The sequence below is a fragment of the Pipistrellus hanaki genome (genome assembly GCF_964339955.1).
Source record: "Pipistrellus hanaki genome assembly, chromosome: 3".
Lineage (NCBI taxonomy): Eukaryota > Metazoa > Chordata > Mammalia > Chiroptera > Vespertilionidae > Pipistrellus > Pipistrellus hanaki.
In genome coordinates this window covers 187,435,872-187,461,781 of record NC_140505.1, presented here as the reverse complement: position 1 = coordinate 187,461,781, position 25,910 = coordinate 187,435,872, and the positions used below count along the sequence as shown (strand labels likewise).

Here is a 25,910-nt window from a genome sequence, read left to right as displayed (position 1 = left end):
GAGGATGTGGGAGGCATGGGTGGTGTCTGTGCATGTACTTGTATGTGATTGTACATATATGTCTGTGTTTGGTATTATAATTGAAGTTAATATAGTAACCCACGCCATTTTCAGGGCTTCTCAGGTAATACTTATTTATGTTAGTTGGGCATCTCTATATTTATATATATATAAAACCCTAACATGCAAATAGACTGGCAGAACAACCGGTCGCTATGACGTGTGCTGACCACCAGAGGCACGCGTGTGGACCATGGTGGGCGTTGGCCATGGCAGGATGGTGGAGGTGGTGAGTGGGGACACCAGACCAAGGTGGGGTGCTGGTTGCTGTCATTGGGGTGAGCCTCTGGTGGTTACTGAAAATTCTTTGCTCCCACACGCTGTGGTCCCGCCTGGCACTTGTACCTGCTCTTGGCGCTGGCCCCATTTGCACCCGTTGCTGGCACTGGAGCCATCACTTGCACTCACTGCCGGCACCCACTGCTGCCACCTGGTGCTGCCACCTATTGCTTGGCACTGACAGCGGGTGCAAGAGGCAGCTGCCAGCCCCTCAAGACTTCTCCACCTCCCCCTGCTCCTGAGGGGTAATTGGGGCTGCCAGCTGCCTCTCTCAACTGATGCTGGTGACAGCCCTGCTCGTACCCACAGCTGTCCGATCACTTGGTGCCATCAGTGGGTGTGAGCAGCAGCTGCCGGCCCTGATCGCCCCTGAGGCTTCTTCACCTCCCCCTGCTCCTGGGGGCGATCAGGGGCAGCAGCTGCTACTCGCGCCACTCTTGAATTTGTTTACTGTCAGCAGAGCGAGTGGGAGCAGTGGCAGGGATAGTGGGCTGCTGGCAGACAGGACACTGGCAGCCACGGCAGGAGGGGTTGGGCAGGGGCACGGAGGATGGGCCAAGACCCACCCCTGTGCCGCCACAGCCTCATGGACCACAGTTCCTTTCAAGGTGCACGAATTCATGCACTGGGTCCCTAGTTGTATCATAAATAGAAATAGCATAAAATTTTCTCCTTTGTAACCTGGCAACTGGAAATGTATATTAGGAGGTAGCACCATGAAAAAAATATAGGAGTTAACATTGCAGGTGTTTGCTTTGTATTCCTGGAGTTTTCAGTGGCACAACTGAGGAATGAGCCTGTGAGTCTTGTTTGCTGAAGTGACTTGTGCCCTGTGGGGTGAGCCATGGCCAGAGAGACTGAGAGGAGTGTGATGGGGACAAGCAGGTATGGACGGACATTTGCTGAGTGCCTCGTGAGTTTAGGCATTTACATATAATGTGCCATTTAAATTACTTCTAACTTCCCCGAGAAGTAAGTCAGCCATGGTTATCCCCATTTTATAGATGAGAAGAATGAGGCTGACAAGTCAAAACTTGTAGCTGTCACAGCTAGTTCAAACCATGGGCTCTCTCTCTCCTCCTTCTTTAAGGGAAACTTTTGCTGTATTATGCTTGGTTTTAGCTCATCAGTTTTAGATCGTTGCTTGTTTATTTTTTTTCAAATTATTGGATAGACTTTCATGTTATACGAACTTTTTAAAAAATAAAGTCACTGCCAGGATAGAACTAGTTGTCAGTTTGTCACACCAGGTCCAAACTGGCCCCGTGTCCTTCTTTAGAACAGAAGACACTGCTCCGGCTTGTACACTTGAATGAAATGGAATAGTTTCTTGAGGAGGAAGTAGAACCACAGTTGAGTGCAGAGACACCTACTTAAAAACCAAATCTTTTTGTGGTTTGTATGGTTTTTTTTAAAACTCAGAGGCACATATTCACGGCACTCCACTTCCTGACAGGGCTCTGAGGGGTGAGTGCTCATCGGCGGTTCCCAGCCTCCTTGTGGTGGGCGGCGGGCAGGACGTGCTGGTGTAGGCAGAGCAGAGGGCTCTTGCAGTGTAATGAGTGACTCGGGCTGGCAACCAGCCCTGTGCCCATGGGCACCCTGCCCTTTGTAAACTCTTGCTCCTTTGCTTAGAAGCCAGAGCCGCTTCCTGGGACCTGCCTCCAAGACCTGTGTGACCCTGCACTGAGCTGGTGTGAACTCCTCCCCTTTGCCATGGAGGGCCCTCTACCTGAGGTGCCCGTCCCTCCCGCTCCTGAGTTCCCACTGAGTGTCAGTCCCGGGCCCCCTTTCTGGACCCTCCTGTCCGCTCCTGTGCATCCGTGCAGAGTGCTCTCCGGCACCTGCCCTCTCTTGTTGGAGGAGGCTATGTCTGTCTGTCCCCGGGGGAGGGGAAATGCTCAGTGGTGGCGCCGGGCTTGTCTGACGGAGTCTGGCCCGTGGTCACCACCGCAGCCTGGCGCTGTGACCGATGGTGGAAGGCCCCGCACTGGCACTGTGCCAGGCCTCGGATAGATGCCATTGGATCCTCAGAACCTCTAGGCAGCTTGGATTCCATTTTACAGATAAGCAATATCAATCACAGACCCCTTAAGTAGTTTGCGTGAGGTGACTGGGCCGCTCAGCAGGCACACCAGCATGTCTTGTTAAGGAATCACAGATGCACATGGCAGAAACGGCCGATTACCAGGAGCGCCGTGCTCTTGGCATTACACTCTCTTGCTGCCTCTGGCTCCCAGGCGGGGCCCTCTCGGCCTGCAGTCCTTTCCTAAGGATCGGCAGGGCGGTGCGCTCAGGCTGAGGAGGGAAGGACCCTGGGAGTGCCTCGCTCTGCAGGAAAGAGGCAGCGGAGCTGGAGCTGCCCACAGAGGCCCTTTGTGTGACAGGAAGTCCTGTCTGGAAGGACCGCCTCAGTGGAGGGGCTGGAAGCAGCTGGAGCGGTTGACCTGAGGCCACTCTGACTCACGCTGTTGTTACTACCGCCCTTTGTGCATCTTGGGAACCTGCTTAAGTGGCTCGGCGGTGGCCTCCTACCCCCCAGCCTCAGGTCGGCATTTCTCCTGCCACATCTGTCCTTGTGAATGCCCCCGGTTTCTTCCTGAACAAAGGACAGCCTCCTCCCGATCCTTCCTATGGTTTTCTTTCTGCTTTTGCCAGAGAATCTCTTGTCTCATCCTGGCCTCCGTGGCTTTCCTTTTTAGGCTTTAAGTGTGTGTCTTAAGTTGGAAAGCTTGCAGCTCAAAGAAGTATCCCACCGGGCACATGCTTCTGCCCCAGAGAAGGCGTCCTGGGAAGTGTTTGATGTAGCTTAAGATCTGGCAGTGGTGGAGCTTGGGAATAAAGGTGAAATGAAGGGCCCCGGATCGACAGCCCAGTTCCCCGCAACTTCATCACATACTGTTGTATCTGTGGCCACCGGCGGGCACTGGTTAGGCACTGGATAGGATGCAGGACACCCGGAAGTGAACGGGAGGTGGTGGTGGTGCTGAGCTGACAGTCCTCACGTGCTTCCCAACCCTGAGCACCAACTCCGAGAGGGAGGGGAGGAGAGAGAGACAGACAGAGAGAGGAGAGAGGGGAGAGGAGAGGAGAGGAGAGGAGAGGAGAGGAGAGGAGAGGAGAGAGGGGAGAGGGGAGAGGGGAGAGGGGAGAGGGGAGAGGGGAGAGGGGAGAGGGGAGAGGGGAGAGGGGAGAGGGGAGAGAGAAGAGGGGAGAGAGAAGAGGGGAGAGAGAAGAGAGAAGAGGAAAGGAGAGGAGAGAGGAGAGAGGAGAGAGGAAAGAGAAGAGAGAATGTGTATAAAGCTGCTTGTATGAAGTGATTCTAAAGTTATGTTGGAATAACACCCCTTCTGTCCTTGGCAGGCAGCTTTACGTGTTGGGACTCCTCCTGGGTGACATGTGGCAATCAATGTACATTTGTTCTGTCGAGCCATAAAGTGAGTCTTTGTTGAACGTGACTTTTTCCGTGTGCCTGGGCAGTCAGTGTAGAATGCTTGCGTATGTGGGGCAGAGCAGTCACATCTGTTGAATGTGTTTAATTGTGGCTCATACATGCTCTTTAGGTTTGGTGACCAGAGGTCATATCCTTTTCCGTACTCAGAATGGTGGGAATCAGAGCTGCAAAGACCCTTTTCATCCAGCCTGCCCTCACATTGTGGAGGAGGGGAAGTGAGTATCGGGGGTGCGGGTAGGAACAGATCTGAGGAGACTCCAGCCCCCTCCCCATTTAGGTGATGTTACTCAAAGGTGGCTTAGCCCTGGCGGTTTGGCTCAGTGGATAGAGCATTGGCTTGTGGACTGAAGGATCCCAGGTTCGATTCTGGTCAAGGGCACATGCCTGGGTTGGGGGCTCGGTCCCCAGTTAGGGATATGTGGGAGGCAGCCGAAAGGCGATTCTCTCCCATCATTGAGATATCTCTCTCCCTCTCCCTCCCTCTCTCTCTCTCTCTCTCTCTCCCCCTACCTCTCTGAAATCAATAAAAATAGATGTTCTTAAAAAGGGGGTTAGTGTCTGGTGAAAGACAGCTTGGTATGACTGTTCTTTACATTTCTGGTGGAGTTTTCCCATTAATGTAACCACTAGCCCAAAGGAAGACACGTGGCGTTTTGGTTATGGAAGGAGGTTCTGTGGTTGCAGAAAGGAGTCGGTTGGGAAAGTGTCCAGGCGTCTGAATGATGAATCTTGTGTGTCCACCCTCTTCCGGCCCAGCCTTGTGGGGCCTGATCCCACTTCCGTCTCTGCCTATCGCTGACAGGCGGCCTGCCAGCCTCTCCTGGAACTTCAGGGGCACCACCTGCGAGGACTCCTTCCTGGTATTGGAGAGCTTGAGTTCGGTGAGTTTTTCTGTGTGTAAAGTCATATAGGACCCGTTCTCTTGAACATGAATCCAGCTTTGTTATGTGAAGAAAGAGTACGCTTTCCCTTTGCCTGGTGCAAATGTATGGGCACCTGAAAATGGACCGCTGACACCACTCTACAGAAATGAGGCTGAGGAGGCTCCCTCATCAGCACGGTCTTCCCCAGCCTGTACTCCTCCTCCCCGCTCACTCACACAGTTGGCCATTTGTTGGTTCAGACGTTCAGTCACTTAGCAAATATTTGAGCGTCTACCTCCCTGTGCTACAAAAATGAACACACACAGTCCAGGCCTTTAAAGTCTGTGCAGTGAGTGTCTATATGCTGTTACATTCTGCCTTTCTCTGCTTGTACCCAGTTTCGCATATAAAACGGCTCACCTGCTGTCCTTTACAATGGCCAGGTGACGCCCATTCTGTCAGCTCACCATGCTTTCTCAGTTCACCAACATTTGACTGTCTCCAGTCTTCGCCGTTACAAATATTGCTGAGAGGAACGTTTTGCTCAGGCTATTTTTCTTCGCGTTTGTTGCTTGAGGCATATTCCCCAAAGCGGGACTGCCAGTTCAGAGGTCGGTAACTATATCAGCCTTCTTCCGCATTCCCAGATTTTTCCATGAAGCCTATTCGCAGTGTTAAAATACATTCCTATTTTCCGATACCCCACTAAAACTGGCATTGTCATTTTAATGTTTCTTATTTTTATAAGTTACTGCCTTTTTTTGTTGTTAATCCTCACCTTAGGATATTTTCCATTGATTTTTGGGGAGAGAGGAAGAGAGAGGGAAAGACAGAGAGACACATCGATGTGAGAGAAACACATCGATTGGTTGCCTCCTGCATGTGCCCCGACCAGGGTCCGGGCCGGGGAGGAGCCTACAACCAGGTATTTGGCCGGAGCAAGTTATTTCCAGTTCTAAAGGAGGGTAAGCTGTTTTCCTCACACGGGAATTTGCTGTTAGTCTTGGCTAGGTTAGGTTGCAGTAATAAGCGAGCCCCAAATCTCAGAGGCTTAAGATAACAAAAATATCTTTCTTACTCACTGCGCCTGTCCCGGGGGAGAGCTCACACAGCTGCTCCGGCCAGGCTGGCGGAGGAGACCTCTGTCCTGTAGCTGCAGTGGTGCTTCTCGGTGGGTGACGGGCAGAGGAGAGGCCAGGACTGGGCGGGGCTCCACTGGGCCCGTGGCCTGGCCGAGCAGGTGAGCTTCAGGGAGCCCTCCTGCCTGTGCCCACTGTCCCTGCTCCAGCGTGCGCCCGGGCAGCTGCTTTGGCCCTCAGTCTTCATTTCAGCCCTGACAGTAGTTTAGGTAATAGATTTTGTCAGTTGTGTTGAATCCATTTTTCTTTATTTGCTTTCCACATGACATTTTTATTATGCAAAGGTTTAAATAATTACATAAGTTTTGGAGACATCCATCTTTTTCTCTGTTTTTTTTTTTAAAATTTTTATTTATTTATTTTTTACCCCCAATGAACTTTTTATTGGCCTCCTGCCCCCCCAGGGTGCTCCACTTCTGCTGCCGCCTTAACACGTCAGAACTTTGGTGTCGCTGACCTCAGACACCGCTCTGCTAGACATCCTGCGATGGCGGGCTTTAGGGCAGAGTTGCTGTTGTCCAGGGCGTCACCAAAACCGAAGTCCTCCCCTGCTTCCAGCAGCGGGCGGTAGGTGGTGATCTCGGCCTCCATCGTGACCTTGATGTTCAGCAGGGCCTTGTCCTCCCCCTCTGCCCGGGTCTGGGCCAGCTCTGCCTCCAGGTAGAGCAGGCTCCTGCCTGCTCCCATCTGCCCGGCATAGCGTGTCTCCGCCTCCCCTGGCCGTTCTCCAGGCTGGTCTTCAGAAGTCTCACCAAGCCCAGGTCCATCTCCAAGGACTGACCCCTTTGTCTCAGCTCCAGGAGTGTCATCTCAGAAGCGCCTATCTTAGCGGTCTGTGAGATGACCACGGTGGTGGTGCTCAGTCTGGTGGGAACAGTGCCTGTCTGACTCGGCTCGATTTTCCTGCGCCAGCTTGGCATACGAGGCCCGCTATCTTGCTGAGGTCCTGAGGTTGGGAGCATCCAACTCCACAGTCAGCCCAGAATTGGCAGTCTGGTTTTGTAGGCCATTTGCTTCCACCTTGTGGTTCTTCATGAAGAGCAGCTTCTCCTTGAGGGCTGTGATCTGTCTCCAGCTGCAGCCAAGTGACACTCTCGGAGCCCAGTGATGTCGCTCTCTAGTTGGTGCGTGGCTGACCCTATCTCATACTTTGAAGTCATCAGCAGCAAGACATGCGTTGTCCGTCTGCAGAACGATGCTGGCATTGTCCACAGAACTTGCGAAGATCTGAGCCCTCCGGTCTGCCAGGGTCTTGAAATAATGCCCCCATCCCTGACCTGGGGTCCCTTCTCCACGTGTTTCCGGATGATGCTCTCCAGTCTCCGAGTATCAGCCTTCAGGCTCCTCGCCCTCTCCAAGCAGGAGGCAGGCAGTCAGGCAGGCATTGCTTACTCTGCTGCTTACTCCGGATGCTGCCAGACCCCCCGCCATCCTCACAGTCAGGGCCCGGGGCCCAGCCACCTTGACGCTGGTGGAGTGGGATATGGAGGTCCGGGAGCCTGAGCCCCAGCATCTGGGTAAACGCTGGCTGGGCTGCTGGTGGCTGGGCTTGGGCTGGGAGACCGCGGAGCCCAGGGTTCGGGAGTCTGTGGAGAAAGAAGCTGGAGCGGGTGCCGAAGCTCATGTTGTTCAGGCAGAAAGGCCAGAGGGCAAGATCCTGGCTCCAGCAGTCTCTCTTGTTTCTGCAGCATCACAGTTTATCTTTCCCAGAGCCGGAGAGTAAACTCTCTTCTGTGAGTTGCTTAAAATAGATTTTTATGTGGCTCCATCTGACACTAATCCAAATATATAATGTCATGTCAGGGGGTTTTAATCTAAGTTAACTTAGGTTTTTGGTGATTTGTTTGTTTGTGACATGAAAACTTGAGCACATCCCTTCAATGCAACAGCCCTGCATGAGGAAAACACTTCTCCAGGCAGGGCCATCCTCAGCCTGATGGAGGGCGTGATGACACTCCCAGAGCTGGTGAGGAGGACCGCGGACAGGGTGTCTGCCCTCACTGCTGCTCACCGTGCTGGAGGCGGAGCCAGGGCGGTGAGGCAGGACAGGTAAATGAAAGGCATACAGATCAGAAAGCAAAACGTAAAGCTGTCTCAGTTCACAGACGATGTGATCTCATATGTAACAATTCTAAGGAATCCACACACACAAAAAACCTGTTAGAACTAATATACTAACAATGGGTAATCCAAAAATAAAGTTTAGAAAACAATTCTGTATAATAGCATGAAAAATAATAAAATATATAGGAATAAACTTGAAATACAAGACTTATACGCTGAAAACCATAAAACATTGTAGAAAGAGGTTAAAGGTAACCTCAGTAAATGGAGAGATATCCCACATCCATGCATGGGAAGACTTAACGTTGTTAAGTTGGCAGTACCCCCTAAATTGACAGACAGATTCGGTGCAACCCCTATCAGAAGCCTAGCGACTTCTGTGGAAGTCATCAAGCTGATTCTAAGTCATATGGAAACGCAAAGCACCCATCCAGGATAGTCAAAACAGTTTGGAAAAACTTTCCAATTTCAAAAAGCTCTCTAAGTGTTCAGACTGGTATTGGCATGAGGATAGAACCAAGAGAACAGAATGAACCCTAACATTTATGGTCAGTTGACTTTAGACAGGAGTGTCAAGCTGAAGAATGAAGAATAGTGTTCTGAACCATTAGTGCTGGGACTACCTGCTGTCTCTGTAAAAGAATGATTTGGACCTTCGCCCACTCCACACATATAGCTGAGCTCCGAATGAATCAGAGGCTAAGTGTAAGAGCTAGATCTATAAAACTTTTAGAGGAAAACAGGCGTAAAGGTTCAGTACCTGGGATTGGGCAATGGTTTCTTAGCTGTGACACCAAAACAAACAACAAAAGAAAGAAAGAAACTTGGCCAATGGCTCAGTTGGTCTGAGGCTACGTCCTGTGCGCTGGAAGATTGCCAGCTGATTCTGGTCAGGGCACTCACCTGGGTTTCCGGTTTGATCCTGGTCAGGGCTGAATGGCAAGCAACTGGTCAATGTTCCTCACATCAATGTTTCTCCCCCCGCCCTCCAGCAAATCTCAGATGAGGATTAACAAAAATCAATCAATCGATCAATGGATAAGCTGGACTTTATAAAAGTTAATACTTCAAAGGATGAACGGAAAGTTGGAGGAGGCGTGGGCAGTAGAGGGGGGAATTGGGGAGTCCGAGAGTTGGCAGGTGCCCATCTCCAGGCCATGCTGGTCTCCCTGTCTGCAGTGAGGGGCACTACTTCTTACCTCCTGACCTCGGTGACTGGGTGACCTGTGCACAGGGGAGTGGATATTAAAGAGGAGGGGGAGGCTCCTGCGCATGCTGGCCTCGGTGTAGGTGTGACAGCCCCGGTACCCAACGCCACTCGGCCAGCAGACAGTGCTCTTCTGTGCCAGCTGCCTGTGCGAGCTCCAGGCTGAGATGGAGAGGATGTGAGCTTGCTCCTGAGCCGCACGCAGTCTGATAACTTACTCTGCAGCGCATGTCTGTCCTCTCATTGCTAGAACACACAGATCTACTTTGGAATAAATGCTGTCCTAATTACTGAGTAAAGAAGGAAATGAAGTTTTTAATGCCAGTGCTATTTCTTTCCATTTTGTTTCAATTCCCATTCTTTAATGGCTGACTATGTAATAATTATAACAGGTGACATTTGTTAGGCTGGTCACAGCACCGTCTTACTCGAGTGTCACCATCACCACCTTCCCTGCAGCAGGCTGCACTCCAAGCTGGTCTTCAGATTGGCCGGGAGAGAGTCCAGCTGGAGAAAGCTGGTCATTGTGCCTGGTGCTAGGGAGAGCGTGCCGCACCCACAGCTCTGGGAGGCCGGGTGTGCAGACCCTAAAGGGCAGGTTCTGGGAGGTCGGCGCCATATCTGTTCGTGTGTCTTCCACACCTGCACCGCGGCAGGCGCTCCGGTGCGTGCCTTAGCGAGCGAGTGAGTGAGTGACTAGAGGGGCTGACCACGGGGTGAGGAAGTGGCTGTGCAGAGGCAGCTCTAGACTCAAGTCTCCTGGCTCCGTCGTCCCACCCCAACCTTGGAAACATATGTGGTCATGTGTCTCGTAAAGTTCCTGCCCTGCGGAGCATGCTCCATTCCCACTGCGGGCTGCCCCCTCCAAAGGGTTTTGGGGATGGGATAACTAGTTTCTGGGTCGGCGAGGCCTCTCTCGGGTTTTCTTTCAAACCTTGGAACTCTTCCTTACATTTTCTTGCGTTGTTAGCATCCTCACAGTAACGTCAGTTGGAAAGTGTGTCATTTCTGTCCCTTTTACAGTAACTCCTTCTATTTTTAAACCTGGGGAGCATCAAGTCAATATTTAGCTCGGGGAAATCTCCAGCCCGAGTGCCCACGTTCCCAGGTGCTTGCCAGCCAGAGTCTAAAAAGTATCGCTGTGAAAACCAGTCACAGACCCGACTGTCAGTTTCTCTGTGAGACGTGAGGGACATGAGCCGAGGCTGCTCCGGCCTGGAGGGACCTGTGGGTAAGAGCTGACAGGCTGGCCTGAGATCTGGGGACTGTGGGTCTCATCCTTTCTCCTCTGCCACTGAGACAGTTACTGCCCAACATGAGCCCACAACCCGGGCATGTGCCCTGACCGGGAATCGAACCCTGACCTCCTGGTGCATAAGTCAGTCCCCAACCACTGAGCTCTGCCGCCTGGCCCTGTGCTCTGGAAGATGCTGCTGGTCAGGCCCCCATGTTGGAGTTTTCCTGCCCGTGTCCCTCCCCGGGCTGACCTTTGTCCGCGTGGGCAGCGCTTTCCCTGCCCAGCACCACTGTGTGCTGAGTGGCTCTCAAACTGAAATCTCTGTGGCTATGGGATTTGAATAATTTATGTTGCAAAAGATTAAAAAGTTAGGCCTCAGAGTAAATGTTAAAGGGTTGCTTAAGTACCATCACTTGATCGAAACTGTCCGACTGCCAGCAAAGCTTTTCGCAAACAAGCTTTCCTGATGCTCTGACTCCAGACAGACTGGAGGTGAGGATGAGTATGTCCAAACCAGTCCCCGGGCGTGAGGAAGAGTGGCCGTCTGCCCAGGAGGAGGATTACTTCGTGGGGAGAGGAGAGGAGGTGCAGTGAGCAGGGCAGGGGCAGGGAACGGAGGAGGCATCTCCTCATCTGATGAGGATGCCCAGGACTTGGAGGTTTCCTGAGAAACTCATTCCCTGGCTCCATTTCTTCCTTCAGCAACTGACACCGAGCAGCTGCAGGCACTGTGATGGGCACCAGGGTTTCCCAGGAGCTAACAGCTTCACTGGGAAATACGGCACCATAGAGGAACTCTAAGGAGACAGAGGTGGGCAGAAGGTCACTAGCATGGTGGGGGCTAGGGGAGGCTCCTCAGAGGAGGTGACACTTAAACTGGGCCTTGCAGGATGGGCCTTGCAGGATGGGTAGGAGTTGACAAGGAAGGGCAGTCTCTGGTAGTAGCACACAGCATGTGTGGTTGTTCAGGTCCTGGTAGGAGGCTGAGGCTGGCTAGGCACGCAGGGCAGGCCAGAGGGGAGTCCCAGGGCTGAAACCTGTAAGTTAAGGGTCTTCTGTAAGTAGACCAGGTTATTATCTCTGAATGCATAATAATCTGACCACTGTGTGTGTGTGTGTGTGTGTGCGCGCGCGCGCGTGCGCGTGTGTGTATGTATGTATGTATATATTAGAGGCATGGTCCGACCTGCCTGCTGGTCAAACTCCTGGTCGAGGGGACAATTTGCATATTAGCCTTTTATTATATAGGATATACACTGACTGGCCAGATTATGATCTCTGAACACATAATAATCTGGCTACACAGTGTGTGTGTGTGTGTGTGTGTGTGTGTGTGTGTATTAGAGGCCCAGTGCATGAATTCATGCATGGGTGAGTTCCAGCCTGCCTGCTGGTCGGACTCCTGGTTGAGGGGACAATTTGCATATTAGCTTTTTATTATATAGGATAGACACTGACTGGCCAGATTATTATGTGTTCAGAGATCATCATCATCTGGCCAGTCGGTGTAGTTAGAGGACATGCAGTGGAGACAAGGTTCCAGGGAGGATGGTGGGGCGTACTTGAGTGAACGAAGGGGAAAGATGGTCACATACCTACAAAATGCCGGAAAAGGTTGTATATTAACGATGGAAATGATGCTGTGGTTCTTTCCCGCCTGTCCCACACTGAGAATGCAGTCAGTGCAGGGCACTCTAGGGCCTCACACTTCACATATATATATGTGTATGTATTTATTTTATTGATTTTTTTTTTTTTTTTTTTTTTTTTTTTACAGAGAGGAAGAGAGAGGGACAGAGAGTTAGAAACATCGACGAGAAAGAATCATCGATCAGCTGCCTCTTGCACATCTCCTACTGGGGATGTGCCCGCAACCAAGGCACATGCCCTTGACTGGAATCAAACCTGGGACCTTTCAGTCCACCAGCCGATGCTCTATCCACTGAGCCAAACCGGTTTCAGCGTTACACTTTTTGAATTCAGTTTGGCTTTTATGAAAAGTCTCAAAACAATTCTTGTTGCATGAGTGTATGTTTCCATACTTCCACCAAACTCTAAAGCATACAAGGTCTTATTCATATTAGGTTGCTGGCAAAATTAGAGAAAAATTTCAAAGCGTCTTTTCCTTCCTTCTACTTTCTTTGTCTCACGTTTCTCCGATAGGGAAGAAGCCTGGAAGGCTGTCAAAGAACTTGCTGTTCTCATAAGTCTTTGAGGAGAACAGGGTGAGTCATTGTAGCTTTTTGCTGGTATTTTAGTATCCGGTTTATTTTTAAACAGTTCTGTGCCACTGGAGTTTCTTCCACAGTTTCTGTTACCATGGCTCCATAATATTTCCCCAAATCTGCTTATTCATACTTTCACACACTCCGGCATCAACTTCACAGTTTCTTCGAGCCAGTGTATCGTATTCATGATATCCAAGAATGTTTGTCCAGCTGCAATAGCTCTTCTCCAAAATGCATTTCTCCAGAGTTGCTTTTCCCACTACAGATGCTGGGGAGGGAGCGTTGGGCTCTGTGCAGACAGGTGCAGTGAGGGGGTGGTGGGCTATTCGGGCTCTCCTCGGGGGTCTTCGAGGGGACTCGTGTCCCTGTGTGGAGCTGAGTCCCCTTCAGATGCCGCAGTTGAGGCAGGGGTGGCAGACTGCCCGTTTGGGAATGCTGGCATTGGCTGTTTTGGTCCAGACATCCACAGACCCTGGGTTCTTGGTTGTCTCAAGTGTGCGCATGTTTTGTTCTCATTTATTTATTCATTTATTTCTGGACTTGACCGAGACTTCCACTTGGGGACGGTCTCCTGTTTCAGGAATCGGTGAAAAGCAGAGCAGTCAGTCCTGGTGGCAGGGGGAGCTGCCTGTTCTCCCTCCTGGCATCCGGGCCTTCGAGGGGCTGTTCCTCTGCCTTCCGCTGCCGTGGGGAATGTGTGAGCCTTTCAGGCGTGGAATGTCCAGGACTTCCAGGAAGTCCCAGAGCAATATGGGCTCAGACATAGTTCGTTTCCAGTGGCTTACGTGACCGCTCCCTTTTTCAGGGGAAACTGGGTTCTCCTCTGACACACAAATGTAACATCAGACTAGAGTCTGGGTGTGTGCTTGGGGCTACCACAGGGGACTCGTCTTGGCCAAAGGTTTCCACATTCCACTATAAATGTAAGTGCTGACTGAGCCGTGACAGAGCATTGCTAATACTTGGAGATTTCAGTCTGGTGTAACGGACCGGATCTTCTGTCTGCTGACAGTTGCTTCTACTGACAGAACCCCCTTAGACCAACAAACACAAAGTAAAGCGTGGTTCTGGGTGCTCTGGTGGCTCCCGGCGGGAATGTCTTCGGCCAATGACGGCAAAGCTGACCACTGTAGACCTGCCTTTTTAAGAATCACTGAAAAATTATCTGCTCTCATCGGAGCAGTCTGTTTTCTCTCCGGGTGATCCAGGAGATGTCAGTGTGCGGCTTCCGAAGTGCAGTTGCTAACAAAACCTTCCTGTGAAATTGCATTTCTTTAGATCTCAGCGTGTATTGTCACTTGCTACAAGTTAAAGAGGGCCTATTATGGGTGAGATCCCCCAGTGGAGTTTCCTTTTAGAGGGGGGAGCAAACTACTTGGGTAAAAAGAAATGCAGGTAGCCACGTGTGTGTTAAAGAAATATGCAGAGAGAATAGACAGTGGCAGGTAGAGGGGGAGGCGGGGAGGTGGGGAGGGGGAGCTGGGTGCCAGAGGATGGTCAGAGGCCTCTCTGAAGACCTCTTGGCCATGGGCCTATCGCCGGCAGGGAGCTGGCCATGCGCTTACCTCAGAGAAGACTTTCCAGGGAGAGGGACAGCATGTGCAAATCCCGAGGCAGAAACGAGGTTAGTGTGTTCCGGAAACAGTGGGGGACCACGTGGCTGGACAGGTCAGGGCAGCGGGGGCCAGTCATGGTGGGACTTGCCGCAAAGGGCAGGAGGTAGGCGTAGCTCTGAGTGCAGGACTCGGAGCAGAAAGTGACCCAATGTAAGTATTGAAAAGGGTGGCCCTGTGGGGACCAGAAGTCGGAAGTGAGGGTGGGTTTCTGTTCTACCTAACGTGGGGATTTTTTAAGGCAGCTTATTGACATCTTAGCTTTGAAGTTTTAGTTATTGACACCACCTGCATCCCTGGGATTTGGGATTCTGGGAAGTTTTCTGGGCTCTTGGAAGAGAGGTATTGTATGTGTGAATAAATACACTGGTTATTAATAGCAATAATAACAATGATCTCTGTGTGGTCCTGGCAGTTAAAAATATACCTAATCATGGTGTGCACCATAGATCTCAGCCTAGCCAGCAGCTGAAGATGACCAGCCATGAGAAATTCATCAAGTTTAAACCTCCTGGGGGTTTCTGTGCAGAAATGGGGCACCACTTCCTCCTTTCTTCCTCACTTCCTGTTTTGGGGTGGACACCCAGCCCTGCTGTGTAGCCCTCTGAATCCTGTGTGGTCCCACTGACACTGGCCTGCGCCTTCTCGGACCCCACTCTTTCCTAAGGCTGTTCTTTCTGGGATGCCCTGCACCCTTCTCCCCTGCCTGATCCCCTCGTCCCTCAGAAGTCAGCCTGGGGTCCTACAGGCTTGCTCAGCACCCTGGTGGACAAACTGCCCCTGAGGAAGAGCTTGGAGGGATCGTTTGTGGGGTCAGAGATAATCTGCCCACCTTTGGAGGCAGGACTGGCCATTTGCAGGTGCACTGCTCTCACCCGATAGGTCACAGCTCACTGCACCCGTGTTGTCCGCATGCCTGACCTCCCAGCAGCCCTTGCGGTTTTGTCAGTTGGTAGAGTGTTGGCCCTTTTACTGAAAGGTCGTGGCTTTGATTCTGGTCAAAGGCATGGATCTTGGGTGCAGGCTCAATTCCCTGTGCCAGTTGGGGCGTGTGTGGGAGGCAACCAATTGATGTGTCTCTCACATTAATGTTTCTCTCTCTCTGTCACTCCCCCTCCCTTCACTCTTTCTAAAAATCAATGAAAAAAATACCCTCTAGTGAGGATTAACAAAAAAAAAAAGGGGGGGGGGGGCAGGGAGTATCCTTCAATGAGAAGCCCTGGGACCCAGGGTCAGATGCATGAGGCCGTGGTTACTGACAGTCATGCTTCTTTTTACTCGTTTTACAAAATGTGCATGCTAATTGCTGACTTTCCCTTTAAGCCTTAGGATTTGCATGTGTGGGACTTGTACCCAGGTGACATCCTGTGTTACCAGCACTGGACGTACTCTCTGGGGTGTGGATGTGCTCAGATGCAGGGGCTTGCTTCAACGGGCCTCTGGGAGTGAGGTCCAGCTCGCAGGGTGGCCGTGAGGCTCACATAGGAAGGCACTTTGCACCGTGAAGGTCACTGCCAGTGCATAGCGCTTAGAATAGGGGTGTCGAACTCAATCAGAGAAGGGGCCAGAATCTAAAATCCAGCCTAAATCGCGGGCCGAATGGTTTACTGAACAGTCATAAACTGACAATGTCATAAACTGACAGCGGAGTGCAGTGATGACAGCGCGGTGCGGGCCACATTGCAAGGCCTGGCGGGCTGGATTTGGCCCCCGGGCCTTGTGTTTGACACATGTGGCTTAGAATGACCTGGCTGTAACCCACTCAGTCCTCCCGTAGCCGCTTGCCCGTAGGAGGCTCTTTTAAAGCATTTTAAGCTCAGAAATCTCAGAGTCTGTTTGATCCCACACTCTGTTTTCAAGTAAAGACTGCAGGGTGCTAGGAGGATGCCCAGGCCCAGAGCTCCTAATGGCCAACCTGGGACCAGCTCCAAATTGTGGCCCTGAGAGCCCCTTACAAGAGCAAAACTGGCCTCTGGGTCATCACAAATTAAAGTTGGTTCCCTGTAGCTTTACTGGCTTTGTTTGTTTGTGGTGTGTGAGTGTCTGTTTTTTGTGTGTGGTGTGTTTTTGTTTGTTTGTTTGTTTTTTGTGTGTGTATGTGTGTGTTTTAAAATATATTTTTATTGATTTTCCACAGAGGAAGGGAGAGAGATAGAGAGCTAGAAACGTCGATGAGAGAGAAACATCGACCAGCTGCCTCCTGCACACCCCCTACTGGGGATGTACCTGCAACTAATGTACCTGCGACCGACGCTCTATCCACTGAGCCAAACCGGTTTCGGCGTGTGTTTGTTTTTTAATTGTATTCCCAGCAGATATCAGTGGTTCCCTAAGCCAGACTGATGAACTACCACCGTTCTTGTCTCTTGGGGAATTAATTGTGTTTAGACAACCACACCATCCCAGGAAGTTTAAAGGACATTCGTCCACCAGGATGTCCATGTGTGGATAGCTAGTGCCAGGTAGGGTTGAATGTATTGAGTCCGAATACTCTGAACACTTACACATTAAAGGAACTTTATATTTAAAAAACTATAGATGTTTATTCACTTGAAGCTTCTTAAAAACAAACAAAGCAGCCCCTGATTTCTGGACCTTCCACGGGAGAAATTGGAAGCTGTGGTGAGGCCCCGGTCTCCCTCCATGGAACCTGTTCCTTGCTTTCCCCTTTCCTCCCGTTTCTTGTTCTGTGTAATCTGCATGTGCACGTTCTGATTCATCATGTGAAACAGACAGGACCCCAAAGGCAGCAGCAGTTTTCTGCCTACGTGTTTTTGGGGTCATTTTTATCCCGCGCCTCCTAGGGTATATTCCCGACCTTTCTCATGGTGTGTAACCTGCCCTCAAATGCAGGTTGAGAATGCCAGTTCAGAATCGTGCTTTTTGAACTTAGAGATTCACAGCTGTCTTCAGAATGCATGCGCCTGGAGCCCCCGCGAAGTAGCAGGACAGAAACTGGGACGCTGTGTGAGCCGTGGCCTGACTGTGACTGGGAAGGACCTGACCCCTAAGGGCCTGGCCCAGGCTGATGCTTTCCGGCCATTAGAAGCGGCGGGAAGACGGGACAAGGGACGCTGCTGATGCGGTTGGACAAAGCAGCCCCCACATGGCTGTGGGCTGTAAGGACAGGCTGGGCCTGGCAGAGGAGAAAGGGCGGGCAGTGAGAGCGCAGGCTGGTGGGACAGAACCTCGTGGTTTTGACAGCCCTTGTGACCCATAAGTGCAGACATTTGGACTTGGACTGTCGGGGGTTGAAGGAGCGAAGCTGAGGAAGGGAGATGTCCCGGTGAGTGGGCACGCACCTGCTTCAGAACCGCTGCTGGGCCGCGTTTGATACTGAGGAGCAGCTTCTCTGGGCTGGTCTGTTTAGAAGAATTTGTTTTTCTTTAACCTTCCCCAGCACAATTGTTTTTCCTGCTGGAGGAAGAGGGTTGCTCTGTTCTATCTATCTATCTATCTATCTATCTATCTATCTATCTATTTATCTGTCTGTCATCTATCTATATAAAGCCAGCTGTAACAAGCAGAACTACGGGTCGCTATGACGCCCACTGTAGCCAACATACTGACCGATGGGGATGGTGGGGCCAGCAGGTCACTTCCCGCGGCTCCTCCCCCTGGCAGGTCTGCCCCCAATTGCCCCCTTCCCCCATATCAGTTGGGGGCAGGGCTGATTGCCCAACACCCACAGCCCCTCCCCATGGCTGGCCCCATCCCCAGTCAGCTCCCACCACCCTGGTCGGCCCACAGCCCCTCCCCCAGCCAGCTCTGCCCCTGATTGGCCCCCCACTCCAATCAGGGGCAGGGCTGGCGGCCAACCACTGCGGCCCCTCCACCTGGCTGGCCTGGTGCTCCATTCGTCCTCCCTCCCCCCACACCAGTTGAGGGCAAGGCTGGCTGACCCACAGCCCCTCCCTCCCATGGCCAGACCAACCCTGATTGGGTCTCAATCTGGGCCGGGCCAGACAGACCCCCACCTGTGCACGAATTTGTGCACTGGGCCTTTAGTTGATCAATAAAATCAGATATTCTTTCCCCCACTCTTTTTCTCTTTTCTTTCTGTCATGTTCAAAAGCCCGAGCCATGTGGGTATGTCCTAACAGAGTTCCTAAAGTCTCCTCTCACCAGCTCCGCCTCCAGTTTGCAGCAGGTAGTTCTGTTCCACCAGGTGCTTGGAATCACTGAGACTGGTAGTTTCAGGAGTGGTTTCCACGGCAACCCCAAGCTCTTTCTACACAGAGATGCTGACTGGTTTTCAGTCTCTGGAAGCACTTGAGTGTGCCCACTGCCCATCCTGATGGATGCTGCTAGAGGGCCTTCCCTAAGGAGGCAGCCTTTAAAACCCAGCACCGAATCCTGTGCACCGAAAGGTGGTGGGTTCGATTCCTGGTCAAGACATATACAGAGTGATTCCACAGATGAAAAAAAAGTAGGTTGCCAGTTTGATCCACAATTGGGGCATGGATGGGAGGCAACTGGTCGGTGTCCTCCCTCCCTTCCTCCTTCCCTCCTTTCCCCTCTCTCTAAAATGAATGAGCACATCCTCAGGTAAGGATTTAAAAACAGCACTGAGCGCCTGAAACTAATACTAAATAATATTTGTTGTAAACTAATTGAAAGTAAAACAATGAAGACTCACTCATCAGGAAAAACAAAACAAAACAAACAACCAAGCACTTTGCAGAGAACAACCTGTTTGCCGTTGTTGAAGTCAGCACAGCACACAGTTTTCCGGACACACGTCATGGATTTGCTGATCGCTGTCGCTTCCTCTGAGGGCTCACTTTTCCAGATGAAGTCACTGGGACAGAACAGCTGTGCCAGGTACGCGGGCCAGTAGGGAAGTGTCCTGTTCCGCTATCACCTCCGGCCTCACGCCCTGAGCACCCAGCTGGGGAGGCGGCTCCAGGCTGGGGAGACGCAGAGAGGCTGCCCGGGCCGAGGCTGGAGGCAGAGCGGACCCAGGGCCTGGGCCCCAGCTGGCCTGAGCCACACTATGGCTGCTGAACCCCTTTGTGGTCTAGTTCAGCGTGTGCAGTAGTGTTTATAAAAGAATCCTAAGCACCAGAGTTAAAGCATCTTCACATTAATGCTCCCATTACTGTCCATCTGTGGAAACAGTCTGTATAAATAAAAATGACCCAGACTTTTCAGTTCAGCTTCTCCCATCCTGAATCCTTCCAGGTCTTTCTCAGGTGATTGCCACGTGTCATACATGGACTAGAGCAGCGAACATGACAGACAAAGCCCTGCCCGCCCAGAGCTGTGTGCCGTGCGAGGCCGTCAGTGGGCAGCACTGTTAAGAGGACAGCAGCTTGTTGGAAGGAAGCCTGTGCTCTGGAGAGAAAGCAGAGACAGAGAGGGGCCTGGGAGTGCCCGGAGGGGGAGAGGAGGGGAAGGCCTGCCTGAGCTGGGGCTGGTGCAGGCCTGAGGGCCGGGGCCTGCCTCCTGCTGGGCTCCCTGGGGAAGACCTGGAGCAGGCGAGCGGTGTGGCTGTGGGGGCAGCTTCCAGGACGCCTTCCCGCCGCTGCCTCTGCGGTGACAGGCCTCCCCGGAGGCTGGCGGGACGGAGCCACGGGCCCCCTCGCCCACAGTGTCCTTGCCTCACAGCGATAGCCTTTGACCCCCGCCTGTTCTGTTGTTTTTCTTTTGGGAACAAATTAAGGGCATTCTGAGGAGCGGGAGGTGCTTATGTAATCGGTGCCTTTGTTGCCCGGGTACCTGTTATCAGGTCAGGGGAGGAAGGAGGTGCTGCTCCCAGCCCGGGCCAAGGGCGCCCCGGCAGCCTCCGTTAACCTCCAGACCAGTGAGTCACTGGGGAGTGGCTCTGACTCACCGGCGTTTCCAGAGCCGGACCGGCTCCGCCTCAGGATGTGTGTCCAGCAGCCGGGATGGGGCCTGCTGGCCGCGGGATCGTGTGGAGCATGCCTGTTGCTTTCAGGAGTGGGAGGCGAGAGGTGGTGGTTGGTGCATCATTGTACTTTGGTTGTGTCGCTGTGAAGCTTGCTGCTTCTGCAGCCTCTGATGGGCGGACAGGTTCAGACGGAAGTGCCTTGTCCCTGTCCCTCGGGCAACTGAACTTAGGTCTCCAGGGGGCGGCATGGGCAGGAGTCTCATTCCCTGTGTGTGGCATTAGAGGTTATGGCACTCACTCAGCATCTGTCTGAGCACCGGGTGTCAGTTTCTCTGGGAAGAACACAGTCACCTGCTGGGCAGTGGACAGTGAGATACACTGACGTCCGCTCTGTCCTGCCCTTGGGAAGAGCAGCACTGACTCACCGGGCCCTTATCGCCCCCGAGCCACTCACAGCCGGAGGGCGGGAGCGGTGACGGCCGTGCCCCCGGGGACAGGCTCTCCGGACGGTGGCGGAGGCCGCAGGGTGGAATCCGGATACCACTGTCTTCCCAGGAACTTCACCTCCCGCCGAGCAGGACCAGTTAATTATTAAATGCACGTTTATGGGCTGGCTTTGATAAGCACATCTCAGGAACACTCAGTACCATTTGGCAGTACAGCCAGCTAGGGTCACAGCCTGGCACAGCTGGGTGAGGGGTGGGTTTGGCTCAGACCCTAGCAGAGCGAGGGAAGCAGGACCAGGAAGTTGACCCGGCCAGATCTCCTTTGGAAGGGACGGACCTGAGAGTTCTCCTGTTCCCCTCAGAAGCCTTGGTTCCCCCACCTTATCAGTGGGTACAAAAGCCAGATCACATCTCTGCATGGAAAAATGCCGAGTGACATTCCCTGCCAGGCCGGGGCCTCGGGTATTTGGGCGGCGATGTCACTAAGACAGCCCTGAGAGCCAGCCCCTTCCCTGTGGGAGCAGCCTCCAGCCAAGCAGGGTTCCCGGGGTGGGGGTGACCTGGGGCTGGCCATGCCGTGTCCTGCGCAGGGTCCTGTGGGAGAGGGGCTGCTGTGCACCAGGGCGGTACCAGGGCCCACCGATGCCTGTCAGGCCTTCGTGCTCGGCCTGTGGCCAATGACACACGCCCCTGTGATGATGGGGCAGAGGGTTAGTCAGCGCTGTCAGGAGTGTGTGGGTGGCACCCATGCGACCGCCTGGTTATACTTGTGTGCGTGAGAGCTGTGCCTGTGGCGTGCCATGCCTGTCTTTGCTTTGAGTTCACTGGGCACACAGCGCGTGTTTACCTTGGGAAGCTCCACCAGATTAACCCTCGTAACTAGCAATAGATCTGAGGCTATGGATCTTCATTACATTGGAGACATGACGGTACCTTAGCACACAGGCAGAGCTGGTGTCAAATGCTGGTCTCTGCCACTCATTACTCGGGCGAACCTTGGGCAAGTTACTTCTTCAAGCATCAGTTTTCTCAACTATAAAGTGTAGACCAAAGTAATGCTAGTAATACTAACAATGGTTACTATTCTATAGAATAAAAGGCTAATATGCTGACCGGGAGTTTGACCAAGGGGACAGGGCCTGCCGGCCAACCTCCCACATCCCCTTCTCCCCACCTGCTGGACCCCACCCGCGCATGAATTCTTCCACAGGGCCTCTAGTCCAATTCTTGCACTGGACCTCTTAGAACAATACATGGCCCATAGTAAATAATAGTAGCTCTTACTGTGGACATCGCAAATAATAATGAAATAGCTCTTACTGTGAGCCATGTATTGTTGTAAGCTCCTGTATGTATTGCCTCATTTGACCCTCTCAGCAGTTGATTTCCTTACTGCTGTCTTTTACAGAGAAGCCCTTGGGGCACAGAGAGGGCAGGTCACTTGCCCTCTGTTGCCCAGACAGTGAGTAGTGGATTGAGGATTGGAGCCCAGGAAGCCTGGCTCCAGAGCCCGTCTTCCTTACTATGGCTCTAGACGGTCTCACAGGGAACCGTAAGGATGAGATGTGCTCACAGGAGGAAAGGACCTAGAACAAACCACACCTGGCACTGCAGGTGGAGCAGTGAAGGTCGTTCTGCCTGCCCGCCCCTCTGCGCCCTGCTGGCACTAAGCTGAGGCTTTGACTCCTGGCTCTGTGGTCAGGAGAGGTTTGGTCTGGCTGTGTGATCTGAACACAGGCTGCTGGGAAGGAGGGTGGAGTCCCATCCCTGTGGACAGGTCATGCCACCTCCATGATCTGTGCTTCCGAACATGCTTCAGCTTCCTCCTCCGGCAGGGCAGCAACTGCCCCTGGACCCTTGTTGGGTTGAGAACACTGTGTCTGCGCTCAGAAACGGTCCCTTTCGCGTGCTCGTCTCTCCTCTGTGTAGCTGACCCTCACGCAAATGGTGTCCGAATAAATTGGTCTGAATTAGGCGTTTCCGTGGCTGAGATGAGTCAGCCATGGGTGGGGGAAGACAGTGCCCGGCACAGTCAGAAGGTGCTGGAACCCTGGGAGAGTGGAGACGCTGTCGAAGGTGGGATTATTCCCACTCACAGTCCCCCGATCCTCTCCCGCTGGATGGCGCGGACAGGCTGGGCAGGGAGCCCGGAGTCGCAGGGCTCTGCCTTCATTTGCTGGCTCCGCGCGTGCTCTGTGTCTCGTCCTCCAGGGACGAGCAGGAGCGTTGAATGAAGGCATCAATCTGCTGATCTCAGAACACACACTGTTCTGAAAGTCTTTTAGCTCTTCAGTGGATGGTGAGGAGGTTTACTTGTTAATATGAAATACACATGTGCATGCATATAACATCCGTGCATGTGTCATGTTTAGAGTTTATTGACCTTCTCCCAACTAAAGGAAACGTTTTGACTGTTTTGCACACAGGCAGTGATGGGAATGGACATTGTCAATGGGGGCCTTGCTTTTACCGTGGGAATTAAAAATCACATTGATACGTTTCTCTTGTAGGCTTGCCTGTGGTTTGGAGTGTCCGCAGCTGACCCGCTGCTCCCCCGCCCTGCAGAGAGATGTCTGTCACTTACGATGATTCCGTTGGAGTGGAAGTGTCCAGCGATAGCTTCTGGGAGGTAATGCCAGGCTTTCCCCAGGCACAGAGGTCAGGCTGCTGCCTGCTGCCTGCCAGGACTGTGTGTCGGGGGCTGGGGGGGAGCGGGAGGTGAACATACCCCCAAACCAGCCAGATTGGTGGTCAGATCCGATGGCAGCAGGGTGGCTAAGCTGTCAGGGAAGCCGCCCGCTTAGAGGTGCTTTAGAGGTCTTGTCAGTTTGTCCATTCTCCGATCTTCCTTTTCCTGCTCACCCCTGTGTGACTCGGAGTGAAGCACAACTCATTGGGCTTCGCCTCAAGGGCAGAGTGTGTGGAAAAGCAGATGGCGGAGATGTGATGTGCAGCCAGTGCAGGCAGATGGCCAGCGGCTAACACACTGCCAGAGCTGGTGGGAGCACTTCCTGTCCCTCTGAGCCCGTGAGGAACTCCCTTCCTGATCAGATTATTTTGTGGTTTGGGTAGTCATTCTTCCTGGCCCCACTCTTCCTTCCTCCTGGTTAAAGGAAAGTCCTTTTTTATCCAATTTTATTCTCATGGTAAAACCCCTGTGACTTTCCCAGTAGCCCTGGGCTTCGTGGAGAGAGCGCTGGCTTTGTCGTTGAAAAGATCTAGGTTCTGCCCTAGCTGCTTTGGCTCAGTGGATAGAGCGTCGGCCTGTGGCCTGAAGGGTCCTGGTTTGATCCTGGTCAAGGGCACATGCCTGGGTTGTGGGTTCAATCCCCAGTGGGGGGATGTGCAGGAGGAGGCAGCTGATCAATGATTCTCTCTCATCATTGATGGATGTTTCTCTCTCTCTCTCCCTCTCCCTTCCTTTCTGAAATCAATAAAAATATATTTTAAAAGTGTATATATTTTTTTAAAAAAAGATCTAGGTTCTGATCCCAGCTGTGCCCTTACTGGCTGTGTGCCTTGGGCGGGTTGCTGGGCTGAAGGAGCCGCAGGCTTTTCCTCTGTGAAGGGGGTGGTGCTGGCCTGGGAGGGAGGCAGCAGGACGGAGTGAGGTCGCAGACACAGCTCCCACACGGTGCTTTCCTGGGGGCCGGCCTCATGGGGATGAGCACAAAGGAGTGGTATAAACTCGGAATAATCAAGAGTATGATTTTGTCTGACATCAAATACCACCTGATATCATAGACTAACAGACAAGTGATCACAGGTGGCCACGTTTAGAAAAGATGGGCCAGGAGCTGAAACTTCTATCCACACTTCTCTTTGCTCTGTGTTGGGGGAAAGCCCAATATTAACTTTTAACTGAATGCTCCATTTTATTACAAGTATGTGTTTGTTCATCCCCTCCCGTGTGATAGGCCCTGTGAGGCCCCAGCAAGGAAAGTGGCCGTCTGAGTCCCTGCCCTCCAGGCGGGTAGCTGCTTCCGTGGGATCAGAGTAAATGAGATAGCACAGGGGGCGCCAGTGCCCTCTGCCCCTGCCCCCTGGCTGGCCGCACCTTCCTGGGGCATCTGGGCCGGGGCCAGAGGGACACGCTGTCGGAGGGAACATTTCTTAGAAGGCAGCAGCAGGAGCATCGTAATGGAGCGTGTCCACAAGGGTGACGGGCAGCCACAGCCAGGGGCGTGTCCCGCCTGCGGGCAGTGGCGGCTTCCTGGCATTGTCAGGGCACTCGCCCTGCGTAGGGCCTGTTGGTGGTGAAGCCGGATGGAGCTGTTAGGACTGGGGCTGGGATTCAGACTGTCCCTCTGCCCCGTGCGCACAGGCGGCCCGCCGCCGGCCCCAGGAGGGCTGCGCTCTGGAGGACGCTCAGCAGCCGGCGGCGGGCCGCTTCTGGGAGCCCCGGGGCGGCCTTAGAAACCAGGTCCTGGTGCCTCACCCCTGAGCCAAGCCCCAGGCGGAGGGCTTCCGAGTCTCGGGGAATTTTTCCCAATGCAGTGAGCTTGCATCCCGTAGTAGTCAGCACCGCCCTGAGCCGGGAGGCAGTGCGGAGGGGCCGGGCGCACAGGCCTTCAGGAGACAGACCACACGGCAGCGGGCAGGTCCAGACGCGTGCTTTGGAGCCAGGTGACCTGGGTTTGACTCCCAGGCTCGTCACTTCACATGTGTGTGGCTTCGGGCAGGTTGCTCATTTGCCTTTGCCTCCATTTCCCAATCTGTGAGGGGGAAGGGTCTGTACCCACATCCCAGCACTGTGGGGCGAAGGGAATGAGGAGTGTACAGCGGTGGGAGGTGTGGGGACGGGCTCTGGCTGTGGCGGTGGGTCTCGGCGCGCGCGCGTGCCTATTTCTGCAGTCGTGTCGGCGGCACCCTGTGATGACCCATTGGTGACAGAGCCGCCTGGGAAATGAAGCAGCTGAATGGAGTGCGTACAGAGTCTGCAGCTGCCTGGTTAAAAAGAAAAAAAAAAAAAAAAAGGTGGAGTTGCCAGAACATGCATCAGCATGTATTAAATCAATATGCTATCAGCATATGTTAAATCCAGTGGCTTTAACAAGCCATGATTAAGCTCTTAGCGCCCATCTACGTTCTTAGCTGTCATGCTGTCGGGAGACAAGAACATCTGCTTTTGCCTGAAGAGAGTTCATTGTCTAGGCAGGCTCCGTGCAGCCCGCTCGCTCGCCCTGGAACGTGCCTCCAGGAGGGGAGGCAGCAGAGTGCTCAGGCCAGGGCTGCAGGTTAAGGGCACGCGTGTTCTGAGGCTAACACAAAGGTCATCGTGAGCCAGCGGTTTTATAGTCTTCAGGTTTGGGGCTCCTGAGAGCCTTGCCAGCACATGGCGGGACCAGGGACAGGGCCTGCATGCTCCCTGCCAGGCCTGACCTCCGTGGCCTTCCCCGGATCCTCGGCAGCGCACAGTCACCTGATAGCAGCCCTTCAGTCTGGGCTCTGTGCCTCTGTTCGGGC

At 53.0% G+C, this 25,910-nt stretch overlaps 1 protein-coding gene across 6 annotated transcripts in view; it reads left to right on the top strand.

The window, feature by feature from the left end:
* Positions 1 to 25,910, top strand: part of PACSIN2 (protein kinase C and casein kinase substrate in neurons 2) — a 99,059-nt gene that overhangs the window by 54,353 nt on the left and 18,796 nt on the right. For all 6 annotated transcript variants that reach the window (XM_084878151.1, XM_084878150.1, XM_084878148.1 and 3 more), the window contains one exon: positions 22,955 to 23,073. In XM_084878151.1, coding sequence (XP_084734277.1) covers positions 23,014 to 23,073 — 60 coding nt within the window. In that variant the 5' untranslated portion in view covers positions 22,955 to 23,013. The remainder of the gene's footprint in view (positions 1 to 22,954; positions 23,074 to 25,910) is intronic.